At 45.9% G+C, this 17,914-nt stretch overlaps 3 protein-coding genes across 13 annotated transcripts in view; 2 read left to right on the forward strand and 1 right to left on the reverse strand.

Moving 5' to 3' along the window:
- On the forward strand, window positions 1-6,119 carry pitrm1 (pitrilysin metallopeptidase 1). Of its 2 annotated transcripts, none has more exons than XM_085930036.1 (26): window positions 1-298; window positions 618-732; window positions 852-958; window positions 1,029-1,180; window positions 1,348-1,462; window positions 1,544-1,640; window positions 1,724-1,884; window positions 1,975-2,101; window positions 2,177-2,265; window positions 2,347-2,475; window positions 2,545-2,658; window positions 2,758-2,854; window positions 2,936-3,070; window positions 3,218-3,356; window positions 3,429-3,545; window positions 3,638-3,767; window positions 3,832-3,952; window positions 4,020-4,262; window positions 4,349-4,449; window positions 4,517-4,637; window positions 4,716-4,766; window positions 4,881-4,993; window positions 5,085-5,210; window positions 5,364-5,509; window positions 5,573-5,675; window positions 5,937-6,119. In XM_085930036.1, exons 1-26 carry the CDS (start codon window positions 252-254, stop codon window positions 6,028-6,030), a joined length of 3,090 nt encoding a protein of 1,029 aa, XP_085786162.1. In that variant the 5' UTR covers window positions 1-251; the 3' UTR covers window positions 6,031-6,119. The 2 variants fall into 2 exon arrangements, with proteins under 2 accessions (XP_085786162.1, XP_085786163.1); XM_085930037.1 differs by lacking the exon at window positions 1-298 and adding an exon at window positions 317-451.
- A 642-nt stretch (window positions 6,120-6,761) lies between these two features.
- On the reverse strand, window positions 6,762-11,858 carry LOC147046071 (cAMP-responsive element modulator-like). 2 transcript variants are annotated; one of them, XM_085930038.1, is made up of 7 exons: window positions 11,684-11,858; window positions 11,044-11,122; window positions 10,748-10,830; window positions 10,551-10,678; window positions 10,298-10,381; window positions 8,238-8,397; window positions 6,762-8,164 (listed from the first exon to the last, which is right to left on the reverse strand). In XM_085930038.1, exons 2-7 carry the CDS (start codon window positions 11,113-11,115, stop codon window positions 8,020-8,022), a joined length of 672 nt encoding a protein of 223 aa, XP_085786164.1. In that variant the 5' UTR covers window positions 11,116-11,122; window positions 11,684-11,858; the 3' UTR covers window positions 6,762-8,019. The 2 variants fall into 2 exon arrangements, with proteins under 2 accessions (XP_085786164.1, XP_085786165.1); XM_085930039.1 differs by lacking the exon at window positions 11,684-11,858 and adding an exon at window positions 11,311-11,436.
- A 1,293-nt stretch (window positions 11,859-13,151) lies between these two features.
- Window positions 13,152-17,914, forward strand: part of pard3ab (par-3 family cell polarity regulator alpha, b) — a 44,963-nt gene continuing 40,200 nt past the window's right edge. For 5 of the 9 annotated variants that reach the window (XR_015068135.1, XM_085929399.1, XM_085929402.1 and 2 more), the window contains exon 1: window positions 13,154-13,620. Coding sequence is in view for 8 of the 9 variants with exons in the window: in XM_085929399.1 (XP_085785525.1) it covers window positions 13,501-13,620 (120 nt within the window). In the remaining variant the exon portion in view is untranslated. Of the gene's footprint in view, window positions 13,621-17,914 lie in introns of all 9 variants that reach the window. The other 4 variants (XM_085929396.1, XM_085929398.1, XM_085929400.1 and 1 more) reach the window with 2 other exon arrangements.

Raw genomic sequence — 17,914 nt, forward strand, 5'->3', positions numbered from 1 at the left:
AAGAACTGGACGGGTGCGATATGCTAAAATTGAAGTTCCTGCGTTGACATGTGTTGTGAAATCAGCGTCGAGATGTTGCGCGCTCACTCCAGCATGGCTGCTCCGTTTACTAAGTCGTATGGCATGAGAGGACACGGGATACAGTGATGCAACTTGGCCGGCAGAATTGTTTTATGTCGTAATATTAGTGTATGTTAGTTCCAAACGTGGAGGACGTAGTAGTTTATGAGCACAGCATACTCTAATTCGCCATGTTTCGCCAGACAAAGACGGTGCTCGCGAAACTTCAAAATGTTCGGTAAGTCAGCTAGCATAAGGGCTATCTAGGCTACATCGTCGTGTGTTGTGATGAACAGTGACAGTGGCCACATTTTAACTTGGTGGAATCGTTTTAAAATATTGATTGTTAGCTTGAACACACAATTGAAAAGTGGATATTTGTGGACATTTGGTAAGACCTGTCATTTATTGTGGAGTGATAGTGTAATTACAAACAATTCCCGAAGGAAACATTAGGTTATACATGTGGAGCATATTTGAGGCCAGTGTAAAATATTCTGCATATGGGTTGTTTGAGAATATACTTAGGTTTATCTTAACTTTTCCCCTTAAACTAGTTTAAAAGGCTTGCATCTGTCATGGAGACGGAGGAGTACTGCAGTAGCAGCAGCAGGAGAGAAGGCTCTTCAATACACAGCGGGCCAACAAATTTATGGATTTACAGTTAGAGAGGTACGATGTGTCCTTTATTTGGTAAAATAAATTTCCTCTGAGGGAGAAAAAAAAAGACATTTGCCTGCCCGGACAGGCATACGTAACCAGAATAAAATGTTAGTATCTTTTTGCTGCAGGTTGTGGCGGTTCCCGAGTTGTTCCTCACGGCCATCAAGTTGACTCACGACAGAACAGGAGCTCAGTACCTGCATGCTGCCAGGGATGATCCCAACAATTTATTCAGGTTGCTAAAAAAATACATGACCAAAAATATCACGTGTTGCTATGCTATGTTGGTCTTTCTGGATTTTCAGCGTGCAGTTCCGGACCACCCCCATGGACAGCACGGGGGTCCCTCACATCCTGGAGCACACGGTGCTGTGCGGGTCTCAAAAGTATCCGTGCAGAGACCCTTTTTTCAAAATGCTCAACAGGTCACTGTGCACCTTCATGAACGCTTTCACAGGTATATGCCGCCGTGATCATTCATTTTATTGATTGCAAATTTTTCACTGATCATTACAATTATGTCAGTTGCATTCTGAGAGCACCTTTCTTTTTTATTATTATTATTTTTTTCTTTTAATTTTATAAACCCAACTTTTAAAGTGACTGCCGTCTCCTTGCCCACAGCCAGCGACTACACCATGTATCCATTCTCCACGCAGAATGCAAAAGACTTCCAGAATCTTCTGTCGGTCTACCTGGACGCCGTGTTCTTCCCGTGCTTACGGGAGCAGGACTTCTGGTGAGCGTTTGCATCTGATGGTGGTTTTTTTTTTCTTTTTCTGTATTCTCTCCTGTGGCGTCACAAGCGACAACTTTCCAGGCAGGAGGGCTGGAGACTGGAGAACGAAGACCCCGCCGACGCCAGCTCGCCTCTGGTCTTCAAAGGTGTGGTCTTCAATGAGATGAAAGGAGCCTTTGTGAGTCCATATCACTTTTCCTAACCTGAAATGGAAACGACCCGAGTGAAGTTGGCCCTTTTTTTTCTTGTGCTTCTTGGCAGTCAGACAACGAGCGCCTGTACGCTCAGCACCTCCAGAACAAGCTTTATCCGGATCACACGTATTCTGTGGTATCCGGCGGAGAGCCGCTGGCCATCCCTGACCTCACCTGGGAGCAGCTCAAGGATTTCCACGCCACGCACTACCACCCCAGCAATGCCAGGTGACACACATTTTTTGTTTTTTTTTCTTCCATTTATTTTCCGCTCTGTTTTCCTAATTTGAGTCTCCAAACTTCTGTCCTCTGGTTCAGGTTCTTCACGTACGGCGACCTTCCTCTGGAGCAACACCTAAAGCAGATTGAGCAGGAGGCGCTTTCCAAATTTGAACGCATCCAGACCAACACCAGCGTCCCGTCTCAGCCGCCCTGGGCCAGTCCGGTGAGCTCACCAAATAGTCTCGAGGATGCCGAATGTGAAGGATGAGATGGAAGGTCTGTTTCTCGCGCCGTCCAGAGAGAAGAGCGCGTGACGTGCAGTACCGACGCGATGGCTCCCGACACCGCGCGACAGAGCACGCTGTGTGTCAGTTACAAGCTGGGAGAGTACGAGTGCAAATCTTGTTCTTTCAAGTGAGCGTGGTGCCGGTTGCCGTGACATTGAGATGCGTCAGTTTTCCTCCACAGCATCACCGACACCTTCGAAGCCTTCACGCTCAGCCTGCTGTCTGCTCTGATGACGTCTGGTCCCAACGCTCCCTTCTACAAAGCTCTCATCGAACCCAAAATCGGAACGGACTTCTCCTCGGTGGTCGGGTGAGATGAACAGGAGCTGCGTGGGAAGTTCCCGTTTCCGTGCGCTGACAGCGCTGTTGGTTTTGGCAGATACGACGGCAGCACCAAGGAGGCGTCCTTCAGCATCGGCCTGCAGGGCATCGCCGAGTGCGACGCCGACAAAGTCAAGAACATCATCCGCCAAACTGTCGACAGCATCATCGAGTAAGTTGAGACGGGGGTGGGAACTTTCCCGTCTTTTTCATCTCGGTGTCGATAGAGAAGCTTTTTTTTCGCCCGTCTGCCATTTCCGCCCCTCATCAGGAGCGGCTTTGAGGACGAGAGGATCGAGGCGCTCCTGCACAAGACGGAGATCCAAATAAAGCACCAGTCCAGCAACTTTGGCCTCTCTTTGGCCTCGGTGAGCGTGCGTCGACCAACCCCAATGCCTCTGAGGCGGCTGAGTTTGTTTTTGTTAACTTGGAGCTGCTTGCTGGTGTAGTATATCGCGTCTTCCTGGAACCACGACGGCGACCCAGTGGAGCTCCTACAGATCAACAATAGCATCCGCCAATTTCGACGAGCCCTGCAGGAGAACCCGCGTTTCCTCCAGGACAAAGTCCAGCACTACTTGAAGGTTGGTGTGAGGGCAAGTGGGAATTTCCGGCAGGGTTGTCTTCAATGCTTTCAATGAAAATAAAAAAGGCAAGTGCAATTTGTGGAAGAACGTGAGCAGATGAGATCCCCCCCCACATATCTGTGATTGTTTCTTTGCGTTATCCAGGAGAACAGCCACAGACTCACACTCTCCATGAGTCCCGACGACTCCTACCTGGACAAACAGGCATCGGCTGAGGATTGCAAACTCCGGGAGAAGATCGCCGCGCTGTCTGATAGCGACAAGAAGGACATTTATGAGAAAGGTACTGACAATCGCTCACAAAAAGGCTGCTTCTTCATCGCGGCGTTCGAGACGAGTCCTCTTTGTTTGTCAGGTCTTCGGCTCCTGGCGGTTCAAAGCGAGACACAGGACGCTTCATGCCTGCCCACGCTCAAAGTGTCGGACATCTCGCCCACCCTTCCCGGCACGCCTTTGCACATGACCAATGCGGGTATGGCGCCACGTGGGAAGACTCTTTTCATCTCTTTCGTGACCATCAAATTAAAGTCTGTTGTTTTGTTTTTTTCCGGTGCTGATGTCCAGGTGGTGTTCCGCTTCAGCTGTGTGAGCAGCCCACCAACGGCTTGGTGTATTTCCGGGCCATGTGTAGCCTCAACACGCTGCCAGAGGAACTGAAGCTTTACGTGCCGCTCTTCTGCAGCGTCATCACCAAGTCAGTTGGCGTCACTCAATTTAGCCACCATTTATTCGCCCTTCATTTTTTGGGGTGTGTTCAGGATGGGCTGTGGCTCTCTGGACTACCGGCAGCAAGCTCAGCAGATGGAGCTGAAGACGGGCGACATGTCCGTGTCCCCTCAGGTCATCCCCGACTGCGCCCACATGGACGTGTTTGAGCAGGTTGGTTCGACTCGCCCCCCCCGACCCCAAATTAGACCGTTGCCGTCTCATCCCCGTTGTCTGTCAGGGCGTCCTCCTGTCCTCCTCCTGCTTGGAGAGGAACCTGGCTGACATGTTGCAGTTGTGGGCGGAGATCTTCAACAGCCCTCGCTTCGACGACCCGGAGCGCTTGCGGGTGCTGGTGATGATGTCCGCGCAAGAGCTGGCCAACGGGATCTCCTACGCCGGCCACGTCTACGCCATGACGCGGGCCGGACATCTTCTGACACCAGCTGGAGAACTCCTCGAAACCTTTGACGGGATGGACCAGGTAGCCCGATTGGAGAACGTCCTTCAACCGTGGTTGTTGCAGTTGAAGCAGTGCCAGGAAAAAATGTTCTTCGTTGTGATCCTCAGGTGAAGTTCATGAAGAGGATAGCCGAGATGTCAGACCTGACCCCGGTCCTCCGCGTGCTGCCCAGGATCAAGAAGCACCTTCTCAACCCTGAAAATATGAGGTGCCACTCATTGACCGGCATTCATAGTCTGTGATGGGTGGCAAACCTATTGCGGACGTCGCTACAGGTGTGCCGTCAACGCCACGCCCCAGGGGTCATCCGAGTCAGTGCTCCACCTGGAGAACTTCATGACAAATGTGGCCGGCAAGAGGAAGCACTTCAAAGCCGTGCGACCAAACGTCATCCAGGTAAGAGAGTGAATGGTCTGCTGAGTGGGTGGAAAAATCTTGAGGTCAGGCTAATGCTCTTTTTTTTTCCCCCACTAGAGGCCGCTAGATGTCAACAACATCTCTGGAGCCAGCAAGACGCTTGTGGCTGTAGGTTTTTGTTTTCATTTGCTCATCCTTTTCTGACTTTTGGGAAAATTCAACCTCAGAATTCCGTAGGCGTGTTTCGAGCAAATCCTTAATTGGCTGCACTTTCTTTTTAAGGATTCGAATTTCCAGCCTTGTCACATGAAGACTTTCTTCCAACTGCCATTTCCTGTCAACTTTGTCAGCGAGTCCATCCGCACTGTCCCCTACAGCCACAAAGACTATGCTAGGTTTTGTGGAGAATATTTTTGGGGGGATTATTCTGACAATGCTGACATTATGTGGGGAATAATTCTGGAGTAACTTTCTTTCTGTCGCCAGCCTCTGCGTATTGGCAAGGATGATGACGGCCAAGTTTCTCCACGGTGAGATCCGAGAGAAGGGTGGAGCCTACGGGGGTGGAGCCAAAATGGCTGGAGGCGGCCTCTTCTCGTTTTACTCTTACAGGTGCCGAGATGATTCGTTCGCTTCAATGCTGCCGGTCAAATTTTATACTAGTAAACCGATATTTGAAAATAAAATAGACAATAGACTACAAAAGCTTCCACATAAAGCTATGTATCATCAATTTTAAGTTTCCTCCTTTGTGGCGTTTCAAAGGGATCCAAACTCGGTCCAGACGTTGGCCGCCTTCGGCAAAGGTGTTAACTGGGCCAAGTCGGGCAAGTTCAGCCAGCAGGACATCGACGAAGCCAAACTGTCCATCTTCTCCGCCGTCGACTCGCCCGTGGCACCCTCCAGCAAAGGTAAGCGATGGCAACAGCCCCATTTTGAAGTAACGGGACTTGATGTTTGTGTTTTGGATGCAGGGATGTCCGTATTCCTGAGCGGAATCACAGACGAAATGAAGCAGCGGCACCGCGAACAACTCTTTGATGTCACCCGGGGAAACCTACTAGATGTAGCTGAGAGGTTCGTGCTCAAGCTTTACTTCTCAAACTTGCCATTCATGCATTCTGGCCTCCAAAAATAAACAAAACATTCAGCTCCTTTATTTTTTAGGAGTAGCAGTACTTGACATAGAAACTGATGGAATCGTAATATGAAATGCAAATAATTTAATAGAAATTCAATTTAAAGAAAAAAAAATCAATAAAGAAAAAAATCTGTTGAAATAAATGAATTAAATTCAAAGGAAAAAAAATGTGGTCGATTTCGACATGTTTGCTGCAGGTACCTGAGCGTCGGGAGCAAGACGTGCGGCGTTTCCATCTTGGGCCCAGAGAACGACGCCATCAAGAAGGATCCATCCTGGGTGGTCAAATAAACCACAAAGTATGGGAAACTATTCTGTACATATTGAAGTAATGAGACAAAGGATAATGTTATCATGTTGGAATAGAATATTGCAAACCATCCCGTGGCTAAGGTGATGTATTTCGGAAATGGGAATGTTCAGCGATGCTGAACGAAGTTGCAGAGGAAACGCGTTTGAGGTAGTAGTAATATTGATGTAACCAGACAAATATGTTGGAATAATAAATTGCAAACTAGCACAGTGGAAAAAGGGGACATGTTTCTGAAATGTCAGAAAGTGTGCAATCATGACTTAAACAAAAGTAGGCAGGTGCATAAATGTGGGCACCCCAACAGAAAACTTACATCAATAATTATGATTTCCTCCTTTTGCAGAAATAACAGCTTCTAAACGCTTCCTATAGCTTCCAATGAGAGTCTGGATTCTGATTGAAGGTATTCTGACCATTCTTCTTTGCAAGGGTCTGAGTGTCTCGGCCAATTGGTTCGAAAGTTGTGGCCGACACAGAAAAGAGTGCAGTACCCCGTGTCCCCAGCAGAATGCGTAGTCGCTGTATGATTGAGGTTAGTATTGTGTTTGGATTTCGGTATGTTAAAGGTAAATGAAGTGTTAAAACAAAAAGTATGACTTCACAAGACGGTGCATGATGAAAAAGTATTTTCTGGTCGTAACGGAAATCACTCGAGAGCATCCCTTTAACAGTCGCCTGCACAAACACAAGCAGAGGCAGTGCCGCTCTCTTAGCCGCAAAAACATTTTATTCACAACAAAAACACAAAATGTACAAAAAGGACAATTGGGGCGCTTGTGTTTCTAGAAAAGTGTTAAATCATCTTTCAAAATAATGATCATTTGTTATGTGTGATAACTGATAATCAACAGTAGTTTTGGTTGTGCTTTGATAGACAAATAATTAGTCTTGGTATTATTTCAAGCAACGATATGTAACAAATTAACATAAAAATGTAACATGGAGAATAGCTCGACCATTCAACTACATTGACAGTTTCTATCAATGATGGTGGAACAGCCAGGACACAAACTGATTTGTTAGCTTTAGCATCAGTGCTATTGTAAAGAATTGCATATTGCCTGTCCACAAAGAGATGCGCTTTGTTGGCATTTAACATTGTTAATCTATCATCATGTCTGTCAACGACGGCTCGGTGAGTGATTGTGCTTTATTGGCGACTAGTTGAGCTCGTTTTGCCAAGAAATAATCCTTGTCTGTATTCATCAAAGTCACATATAGAAAGAGTGAACCCCAAAAGGAAGAGCTTGCAAATCATCGGGATACTACACTATAGCATTACTGTTGTCATGACAACTCATTGACTGCCTTAGTGCGAATGTTAACGCAGTGTGGTTGTGGACACAAGTACACAAATAGAAAATAAACAAGCTTTGTTAGCACTTTGTTAGCAATTTGAGCTTATCTTTCGCTTTTGAGAAATAGAATTGTCGTTCCCATAGCCACCCAGAGCATCTTTAGCTACCGGTAATGTCTGTCGCCTCATGTTCTTCACCATGACTTTTGTGTCGACATTGAATTACAATTTAGCACTCGTAGCATTTCAGCGAAAATTGCATTACTGTTCACATGGCAAACATTTGGTCTTTAATCTTTTGTTTGTGACAATGAATACTTAGAATTTAGCAACCTTCTCACGTCCTTTTTGGCTTTTGGATTCAATTGATTGAATTAAGACAGCAGGGCAAGCCCCGGGCCACAAAAATTCTCGCCAATTCTTTCCTAACTGCTGTTTTTACACGTCTTCAAATGTAGTCATGCAAGCGACAGCAAAAACGGTGCATTGATGGTGTCATTCCCGGGAAGAGCATTTCTTGCAAATCCTGGCTTGTCAATAGTCCGCAGCTGAACGGCGATCCCGGTAAGGGAGTGGGTGGGGGGGATTATCGCAGAGGCCTGAGCAAGCGAACGCAGTCACAACAGTTTGTCGGGTTGCGGCGGAGGCGGGAAACAAAGGGGAAGCAGCTTTACTCTCCCTTGTGGCAGTAAATGTCCTTGAGTGCCTTGAGTTCCTCGATCAGTGTCTTATTTTGGTTCTCCAACACGGCCACGCGGTTTTCCAGACACTTGACGTACTCCTTCTTTTTCCGCCGGCATTCTCGCGCGGCCTCCCTGCCCAAAAGACAACAAATTGAAGGACTCACGATCAGCTCAGGCCGGTGGTCAGTCAAGGCCCGCCGCCTACCTATTCTTCATGAGCCGGACCTCTCTCTTGCGGGTGACTTCCTCGGTGCGGTGCGACAGCGGGCCGTGCGTGGCGCCCGGTGCCGCCGCCAATACGATGCTGTGGGCTAGGCCTGAGGTGGGCGAGCGCAACTGGCAGGCGGGGATGTCTCCCGTGGCAGCTGTGGTAGAAGATACATGTCACATTATAACCTTCTGCGTGTTATCTTCTCACAAATCATTGCTTGTAAGCTAATGCTAACTCCAAAGAGAACTTTGGAACTTCCCCACTTGCTAATCACTCAGGAATCTAGTCCCCGTTGTGTATTTCGTTTATTCTGTTTTTATACTTGGGCAAAAGTAAGATCTTTGGCGCCATCTTGTGACGGTTTAGGAATTATAGGCTTGATTGATGTTTTTTCATCGGCATTTCAAAATGAAAGTCTGCTTTGGTTTTTCTGTGCACTTAGTTGTTATAGTCGCTTTATGATCTCATTCTGGACAGCAAAAGAGGAATTGAATGACTTCGACTGCTTTTGCTAAGTGCTAGCAAGCTCAAATATGAATATTAAATTTGTTTGAATATTGTTGCTCCCCTTGAATCAACTTTGATACAATATGTCAGTAGAAAGACATTTCTATCATAAATCGAAATTATAAAATGTCGATTTCGGAAGGATGAGTCAGCATGACCCATCGGGCACACAGTGATAAAAGGGGGGCGTACTGACGTCACTTCATGCGTCTTTCCCTACCCCCCCCCCTTCCCTTTTGTTCCAGGAAGTTATGATGACGTCAAAGCAGCACTTTCTTCTCCATCCCCTCCCCTCCCTCCACAACGTGTTGCTCGCTTCCAGATGGACACAACTTTTTTGTCACAAAACACGACTAAGTGAGTGTGTGCGTGTCCATGTATGTTCACACGATCATAATTTGATATCCCACAGTTAAGTGAAAGAAACTTTCGCGACAGTATTCCGGTGGTGGAACACACTTGGACGTTGTCGCTAAGCGGCTCGTGTGTGCATGCGCGAACTAGAACCGGAAGACGACGACAACGAAGGCAACGAACTCCCTTCAAAAAAAAAAAAAAAAAGAAAGCGAAATAAGTAAACACACGAGAGACCAAGAAAATGAACGAATGAAGTAGTGAAAAAAACAAATGTTTTCCGCACCTGACTCGGTCTCATCCCCGGTAACGGCCATTGTTGTACCCCAGTGAGCCAGAACCGAACAAAAAGAGGAAAAACACAAGCTGCTAAAGCGCCTCCGTTTTCTCCTTGGCCGGCTGAATTCGTAAAGGCGCTCCGGCGCTCTCGCTTCCTTGACTGTCTTGCGTTGTCTCTGGCCGCTCGTCAACTTTCGGCCGGATTACAATTACCGACATTTGCGTCACGATGACGTCACCGCGCCCGCTGAAGTCAGTGAAGACGCGCTTGGCCGTAGTCCCGCCCACTCCAGAGACGATGTCAAGGGAGAAGATGTTATTTTTAGAAGCAGTGACGCAACTACAGGGACGCGAAAAACAAGAGGCCTTTCTTATTGGCTGCTTCTGGAGAAGTAGGCGGGGCGATTGGTCAAAGGCTTGTGCCAAGTCCAGAAAGACGGACGAATTTTACCCAACTTTGTTTCACAAAAAACGACTTCTATTTTGTTTTATCAGCCATCGTAGTGCAGTGCAGTTTAAACCCTAATTTAAAACCCGCGCCTTGTCTTGAAACCATAATCCAACCACCTTAGTTTTAAAACCTAATTTGAAACATTAACTTTGAAAAAAAAATCCAAAATAAAAATACCCATAAACTCATGATTTTGCCTTGAAACCCTAATTAGAAACCTTGCTCTTTGCCTACCCCTCGTGATTTGAAACCCACACATCTGCTTGAAATCATACTTTGAAGCGCTAACCCTGATTTGCACCCTTAGCCCTGGATAAAACCCCTAATTTGAAATACTAACAAAATTAACCCAGATTTAAGAGCAACATTTTAAACCCGATCCACTGTTGAAACTGCCGTGGAATCCCTAACCTTAAAAGCATACTTTCAAATCTTGACTGCAAACCTTACTTTGAAACCATACCTTGTATGATCATCTGTCCTGCTTGGATGTAGAACTGGTGGGCACCGCCTGGTGAGGCGGCGGCAGCGCTCTGCGAGATGGCGGCTGTGGAAATGGAACCTCAAAATTATTAGCTTACCAGGATGTCATGACCTCAATTATGACTAGCTTGACTAGTTTGTGCTATTAAGCATTTTGATAGTGTGTGTGTGATCAAGGGCTTGACTTTCAACATCCAATGTTGTGTGGTTGCACTAAGCAAGTCTTCGCTCACCATATTGACCCAATCTCGCCTGGCAGCTTGTGGGCGTCGAAGAAGTCGGGTCGCGCTCGTCCTCTCTCACGTCCTTGTCTATTTTGGAAGCCTCTCGTGAGTGCCAGGATAGCTCATCGAGGATTTCCCTGGAAAGGGGGTACAAAGCGCAAACGCCCCTTAGCGTGTACCGTTAGCGCATTAGAATGCTGACTTACCGGTCAGCAGGCTGCACGGAAGTCGTATCCCGTCTCCTGGGCGAGTTGCCATCAGACTCGTTGCCTTCCCGCTTGCCCGACGCCTGGACGTGACCATGACGCGACAAGTCTGGTTTGAAACCCTACCCCCACTTGAAACCCCCAACTTTTAACTTCTGTTATGTGAGGCGCCCCCCCCCCCCCCCCCCCCCCCGCCCCCATCCTGCCCGCAGAGAGCATCCAGCTCACATGGGCGCACCAAGATCAAAATTCACGCCGTGTTAAGTCCAAAGCCAAAAAAGTGGTACGGCGTTTACTTTTGAAGGAGACGTTCCGACCAGGTGCTCTTCTTCGTCTGTCGTTGAGTTGTTGGCGCTGTCGTCCATCATCCCTTGCCTTTGATCAGAGGGAAAACAAAACAAAACTCATTTTGTCAAACTTGTCTTGCAATTTCACACTGGAGACAAAAATGGAGGGAAAAAAAAATCACATTGTTTGGTAGTGATTGCATATTGATTCATTTTCAAACAAAAACATTTAAAAAAAATACCTTTCATGTATATATATATTATATTTTTACAAACCCAAATAATGTTTATAACATGTTAATACACGTTTTCCGCAAAAAATAAAATAAAAATGGAAAGATCCAAATGGGGGAAATTTTCAGATATGCAGGGGTTGAAGGATGATGACTGTTCACTTTGACACAGGAAGTGACAACCGTTAAATACTGATGAGGATGGAACTGGTGAGTAACAAACACTTTTGGTTTGGGGGTCTTTTATTTTGAAGATCCCTTTTCTGGCATGGCTGCGTTGACGTCACGGCGTTTAACTTGACATGAATTTGCGCTCTCTGCCGACGCATCACCGACGGTGTTCAAATGTAATGTAACTCGAGTTGACTTTTCACGTGAGATCTTATGATTAGTCAACGAATTGATTTATAACTTACCCAAACTTTGACGCCGTGTTCGTCGTCACTGGTGACGAAGTGTGACCTCGCTCGCGTCGATCCACGTCAGCGACGACAAGTCGTATGACGACGACCAGGAGAGGCGCTTTGGTACAAAGAGTGCTTGTTGACTAGAAACGAGCGAGAGATGTCACCACTGCTACTTCCGGGTTCGCCATTCAAAGCCAAAATCAGGCTTTAAAGTCAAGTTTCTGGCGATTAGTCTGCAAAACACGTTAAGCCTCTTTGAATGAAAATCTCATTGAAATTACTAACTTTGGCACGAAACCTTACTTTGAGCCTTCCCAACCTTGCCTTGAAAACTTACTTTGACACCTTAAAGTTGGCTTTTACTCTGTTTTAAAACCCAAATTAGAAACCTAAACCCTGGTTCAAATTCTGAACCCCTATAACCTTGGCTTGAAATCTTACATTGAAACTAATCCTGGTTATCTGGGGATACTAAGAGAATTCATCGTGAATTGCGGTGAGACACATTTCGCAGGAAAAAAAAAAAAAATTTTTACAACGAATCAATGGTAGTCCCATTTTAGGCGTTGCAAATGCGACCAGAGACCGTTGCTGTCATCCACCGGTGACCTCTAGAGGACGCAAGTGACTCGTGTATTTGAGTACAGTTAAGTCACCAATTTCTGTACTTACATGCTTACGCACGTAAGTCCTCAAACTACCTTAACGTTTTTCAGAATTTCATCACAATAATTTAGAAGACTTTGCAGGATTTATTTGAAGCCAAATGTGAAATGTAAATATTTTCTTGCAAAAATGGGAAGAAAACATTTATCCCGCATTCTCTTTGCTCCATTTGATTGGAGTTCACAATTGTTCGCTTTTTTTCTTTGATGCAATGAAATAAAAAATCATTCTAATTTCATAAATGGATGTGTCTTTGTGTTGGGACAATAGGTTTAAAAGCATAGCGTTCAGGCACATGATGGTCTTTGTTTTAAATCAAAGACCGGAGGCGTTCTCATCATTCTAGACTCCAATTACCGCATGATCGACATTTTAAATGGCTTGACGACTCTTGCATCATTTGTATAATTGTTGCATATTAGTAGTATGGCATTATTAGTCACCTTGCATTGTGCCATGACTTATAATGAGCGTAATTACCGCACTTAATGTGTCATGTCGTAAACGTGTATTTTGTTGTAAAGGAGTACCACTAATGTTTTGTGTTGCTTTTTAAACACAATTGATACAGAGCATGCAACATTGACCAAAGTGGTGAATAATAATAACAATAAATTCAAATAAACGAAGCAAAATTTTGTTTTTAAAGCATCACAAATCTTATTTTTGTATCATAACTTAAATTATTCATAAGCATTTCAATCGAGCACCTGTTCTTATTCACTTTTGTTCGTTTAATAATTTGTCCTCCTCAAACACATTAATTGTTCAGCAACTGAGCATATTTGAATTCGGGAATGAGAAACGGGAGATTCCCTGAGTTTATTGAATGCACCACCGGCAGACTGGCGGGCACGCGCTGGGAGGTGTCGCGAGCGAGCGCGGGAAGGAAAGAAGGAGAAGAGAGGGAGAAGAGATATCGCGAGCTCCTCTAAACAGGTGGTCCCTAAAAAGAGCGAAAGACAGACGGCAAGCAAGCAAACATGTCGTCCGGCTGGGGGAGAAGCGAAAAGTCACTTTAGCAGAAGTACCCCCCGAACGAAGCGAACCGAGGAGAGACCCAGCCCCTCAGCAGCCGTCCACCTCCCCATGCCGCTTGTAGACTTGTTGGGATTCTTCTCGCCTGGCTTGGGAGCATCGAGCGAGCGCCGAAGGAGACCATGAAAGTGACTGTGTGCTTCGGACGGACACGCGTGGTCGTGCCGTGCGGGGACGGCAACATTCACGTGTACGCGCTCGTCCAACAAGCCGTCATGAGGTACAAAAAGGCCATCGCCAAGGTAAGCCAAGCCGTCGGTGGTGGCGGCGGCGGCGTCTGGCTCTTGTTTTTAGCATGTTAGCATGCCAGGCTAGCGAGCCTACTTGTTGCTGCTAGCTTTTGGGACGCGGAATGAGGGGAGTGGGGGCTACGTGCTCATACGTGTGCGCACACAACATGGCGCAATCCGATTGTCTCTGCTGAGTAAGTTTGCATAGCGCACGCTCATTGTGATTTCTGTGTTTTATAAAAGTGATTATGCTATTAATTATTCCATCGGGGGAGGTCTACAATTGGCCCGAGATGCAAATAGTTGTCTGTGTGCCCTGCGTTTGGCTGGCGACCACTTCGGGGTGTACCCCGCCTATCGTTCCAAAAGACTGCTGGGTTAGGCTCGGGCACACTCGCAAATCCTTGTGCGGTAAAACAGCTGATTGATCACTGATGGAATGAATGAATCAATGCTTAGGTAAACCCTGTTTTAAGATTTTCAAAATGTTTTGAGAGTAGCTTCTTGAAGGTGCTCGTTGATTGGGACGTTCGCAGTGTCAACAAAAACAAACTTTTGGAACATCCTGCTGCTGATCATTGTTATTCAAATGATACTTTTAAAGAGTGCAATGTGACTGGAGATGTTGACTCACTAGCTCCAAATGACAACGTTGGGTCTGACCGATGACCTCGTGAATCATTTTTAATAGCTTTCCTTGAGGTGAATCGAGTTGTAAAAGTATGACTCAATTCAGTCAAATGTTTCGATATAATCATCAAGAAGTGGCGGAAAAAGTGATCCAATTAAAACCCACGAGCTCACCATGAAAGCAGGAGGATGAATCAAATGAACTTGTCCTTACATCGGGTTTTATTTCAAAGAGTCATCAAATTCCACACAACCTGTTCAGACGCTTTTGTCTTATCGTCACATCTTATCAGATCAACCCGTGTTTATGTAGCTATTGTTACTTTTTCTTCTCTTTGATCCAGAGGAAACTTTTACTCTTAGATTTTGCCTGGAGGGCACAATTGTTTATCTTGCACCGTATGATCATCATGACATATGATCTCTCTGCGTCACGGGCATAAATAACACAATTCCTCGATGGAAACATGCCCAAGAGCAAACCTTGTATTGAATAATTTGCTTATTTATCGTTTGCTTTTTGGAATCTAAATTGACGAAAATAGAACAAACAAAACATGCTTTCATTTTTAGGCTATCATCTTTCATGTTTTTTTTTTTGCAAGATCCTTCCTTCAGAAGCCTTTGTCTCACGATATAAAAACCAGAATGTTCGTAGCGTTTGCGAATGTCTCAAAGCGGGTTTTGTGCATAGCGGCTGGCACTGTAACTTCCCCTATCATTACAGACAAATGCTTCATGGAAAAAAGAGGAAAAAAACACGCCGTTCGTTTTGACATCCACAGAAGTCTTCTCATACCTGAGCAATGAGATGGACGAGGGGGAAAAAGCTTGGCGCTTCCAGTTGCTGTCAAATTGGACTCTCCGATGGAAAAATGCTGCCAAAGCCGAGCGCGCAGTCGTCGCTTTTCGACGCTCGTTCAGACTACCGAAGCCAGCGAGGCCGCGACAGCGTATCAGGTGTCGCAATAGTTAATTCGGTTTTCGCCGCACAACTGTCTGCTCTGCGGTAGATGCCAGATGATGGGGGAAAAAAAAATACTTTGTTTACATAGCGCCCTCTAGTGTTCAGAGAGACGCCACATAACTGAAATTTATTGATAGAGCAGGCTGCTTCATTTAAGCCAAATATGTGTTTGATAAAGCTGCAGTTCAAACGTGTCGGCGTCATTTTGGAAGGCAAGATGGCATCTAAAGTCTGATCGTTTTTCAACTCGAGACACTTGCGAGGCGGCTCGTGCAAGTTGTTGTCTGATCCACCGTTCTGGGCCTTACACGCTGGAGATAAAAGCCGGCTCTTGGCGCGTTCCAATGACATTCCGGTCCATTTGCTTGTCACCGGCCAGAGGTTGCTGTGGCCAGAAGCGGCACGGGATTAAGAGCTTCCCGTCGACGTCGTTGCCGCTCGGGTAGCGGAAAACCATGTCAGATCTGGAAAGCCTAGTGTTAATTGGACACGTGACCTGATGTGGTTTATTGGCGATCCATTTTTAATTTTGTTGTTTGCATATCCTGGGTAAAAAATGGAGTAAATGTTTGTGGAATTTGACATATGTGACCTTGTTGTGACCTTTGAACTTGGCCTTTATGTTTTGACCTGTGAGAACCTCTGAGAGCAAAATGGCAATGTGCAAATATTGCGGCCAAGCAGAGTAACGCTGACTCCACGTACAGTATCTCGCCTAAGCACTCCAAAACTGGGTCGGCGTCAGCTCCCCCCCCCCCCATGACACGCTTGCGCTGTGCCCTCACACCAAGTCGCCTTTTGTGCATCAGAGCCAGAGGCTGGTGAGGGGCAGCTTGACCTGAGATGAGCAGTGTTGTGAAAGGGCTCAAATGCGGACACTCGGTGAAGACAAACGTGCAGAAGCGCATATTGAGTCGCGTGTTGTCAAAATCTGCACGAGTGTTTTGGAAACAAGGCCGCACATAACAACACGACGTGTTGTGTAATACGCAATCAGAGCACACAAGTCGACGACCTAACCAAAAAGTTTGGAAAGGCCAGACGTGTATCTTTAGACAGATTGGGTGACTTCCTGTTGGGTGCTTGAGACTTTTCTCAACTGAATCATCTTCTGAAACGACTTGGACCGCTGAGCTACTCTTCACGTTCTCATACGAATATCGAGTCAGCAAGAGGAGGAGGAGGGTGAAGACGGTGCGAAGAAGATGAGTAATGAAGTTGAAGTCTGCTGTGCCAGAGGGGCCCGCCCGTCATGGGCAGGCTGTCCAAGGAAGCGCCGAGCTCTATTTTTAGCCCACAAAGCCTCATCATCCTAAGTAGATGTTCATCATTAATCGACGGCCACAAATCAGACCCCCACCTGCCACCTCCCGTGCGTCTTTTTTCAAAAACGGATACACGTGACTGTCGCGCTTTCCGATTATTATTTTTTTTGTGACAGCGACCCGACACATGCTTCATGTGGATGCCGGCAATTAGCGTCCTAGCGTAGTAGCAAACAACTGTGAAGTGTGCAAAATGTTTTGTGAACAAATGATTTGAATTGGAGGAGTTGTTTGTGAATTATTGTGCTCTTGTCCAAGATTGATGGATCTGACTTGCAGATTGGCAGATAGCTAGAAACTTGCGACGTAGAGAAACAAAAATGACGCAAGAGTCATCATAGTCTCTATTTTGGGAACAAGCGGATTATTTGCTAGTGGCTGGCAACATTTGTTGAATGGCCCCAGGTCGCAGCGTGGGATTATTTCGTGGAAAAGACTCAGAGCTCTGGCGTTTGTCGTCATGCGACCGCTGACTGACAGATTGTCGACAAATTGGGGGGGGAGAGAAAAGTTCAGATGTTTTCCGTGAAGCCGGGGTCGAGCTCGTAGTGAATTTGGCCCCTGAATATGGTGATTGATGATATTTGCGGAAAGTCAAAATACAAAGTTGACATATATATTTGATTGAAATGAACATTTTCTTGTATACTTTAATTTGGATCCAAAATGAGTTCGGTGACGTACGTTCCAGTGATTCTACAAAGAAACGTTTGCCTGAGGGAAATGCACAGGAAATACTTTGCAAATGACCAGTAATGCACTTTATTTAAAAAAAAAAAAAACACGTTTTGATGTCCGATAAGAGACTTTTTGAAGGCGGAATTCCCGCCTGGGATGTCACGTTTTCGCAGCACGGAATGTCGTTTCCTGCTGAATTATGGATGTTCTGTTTTGTTTGTGGCTCCTGAAAAAAACCTCCTTCCATCTTCGCCTTCACTTATCAGTTGCAATCGGGAACATTCCTCTCACACACACACAAGCTTTTTTTTTTGTAGAATAAATAAAAGTAAAAATATCGACTAATCCCTTGTGCCTGTGTCATGCGGACTATTTTTAGATGTCGGACTGTCAAGCGTCCGCCTGTTCTGGTGCGATACAAGCGCTTCCCTCAATGGTGCCATTGTTTCACACCGGTGAGCCTCTCTCGGGTTTCACTCTCCTCTGGTCTGCTCTGGGTTTTTGGTTTTAGCTGTTGAAATATTGAGTTTGAATGTTGGAACAAGAGGATTAATTCTGTTTTGAGATTTTCAAAACGGAATCAGGGAGTTCAAAAAAAACCAATCAAGCCAACCTGAAAAGAAATGAAAGCCATAAATTGCCACGAAAATTTGACTTTTGTCTACTCCGGACATATTGTCAGCATTGAATGTGTGTGGCTTGGCCC

The sequence above is a fragment of the Syngnathus leptorhynchus genome, chromosome 14 (genome assembly GCF_054491065.1).
Source record: "Syngnathus leptorhynchus isolate UIUO chromosome 14, UIUO_Slep, whole genome shotgun sequence".
NCBI lineage: Eukaryota > Metazoa > Chordata > Actinopteri > Syngnathiformes > Syngnathidae > Syngnathus > Syngnathus leptorhynchus.

Coding starts and splice junctions, on each gene's coding strand:
- pitrm1 (XM_085930036.1), top strand. CDS start 252: ATGTTTCGCCAGACAAAGACGGTGCTCGCGAAACTTCAAAATGTTCG. Junction 3,071..3,217: donor AAGTCCAGCACTACTTGAAG/GTTGGTGTGAGG, acceptor TGCGTTATCCAG/GAGAACAGCCACAGACTCAC. Junction 4,450..4,516: donor CTCAACCCTGAAAATATGAG/GTGCCACTCATT, acceptor ACGTCGCTACAG/GTGTGCCGTCAACGCCACGC.
- LOC147046071 (XM_085930038.1), bottom strand. CDS start 11,115: ATGATGGACGACAGCGCCAACAACTCAACGACAGACGAAGAAGAGCAC. Junction 10,831..11,043: donor TCGGAACGTCTCCTTCAAAA/GTAAACGCCGTA, acceptor GGTCACGTCCAG/GCGTCGGGCAAGCGGGAAGG. Junction 10,382..10,550: donor GGCGAGATTGGGTCAATATG/GTGAGCGAAGAC, acceptor CCATTTCCACAG/CCGCCATCTCGCAGAGCGCT.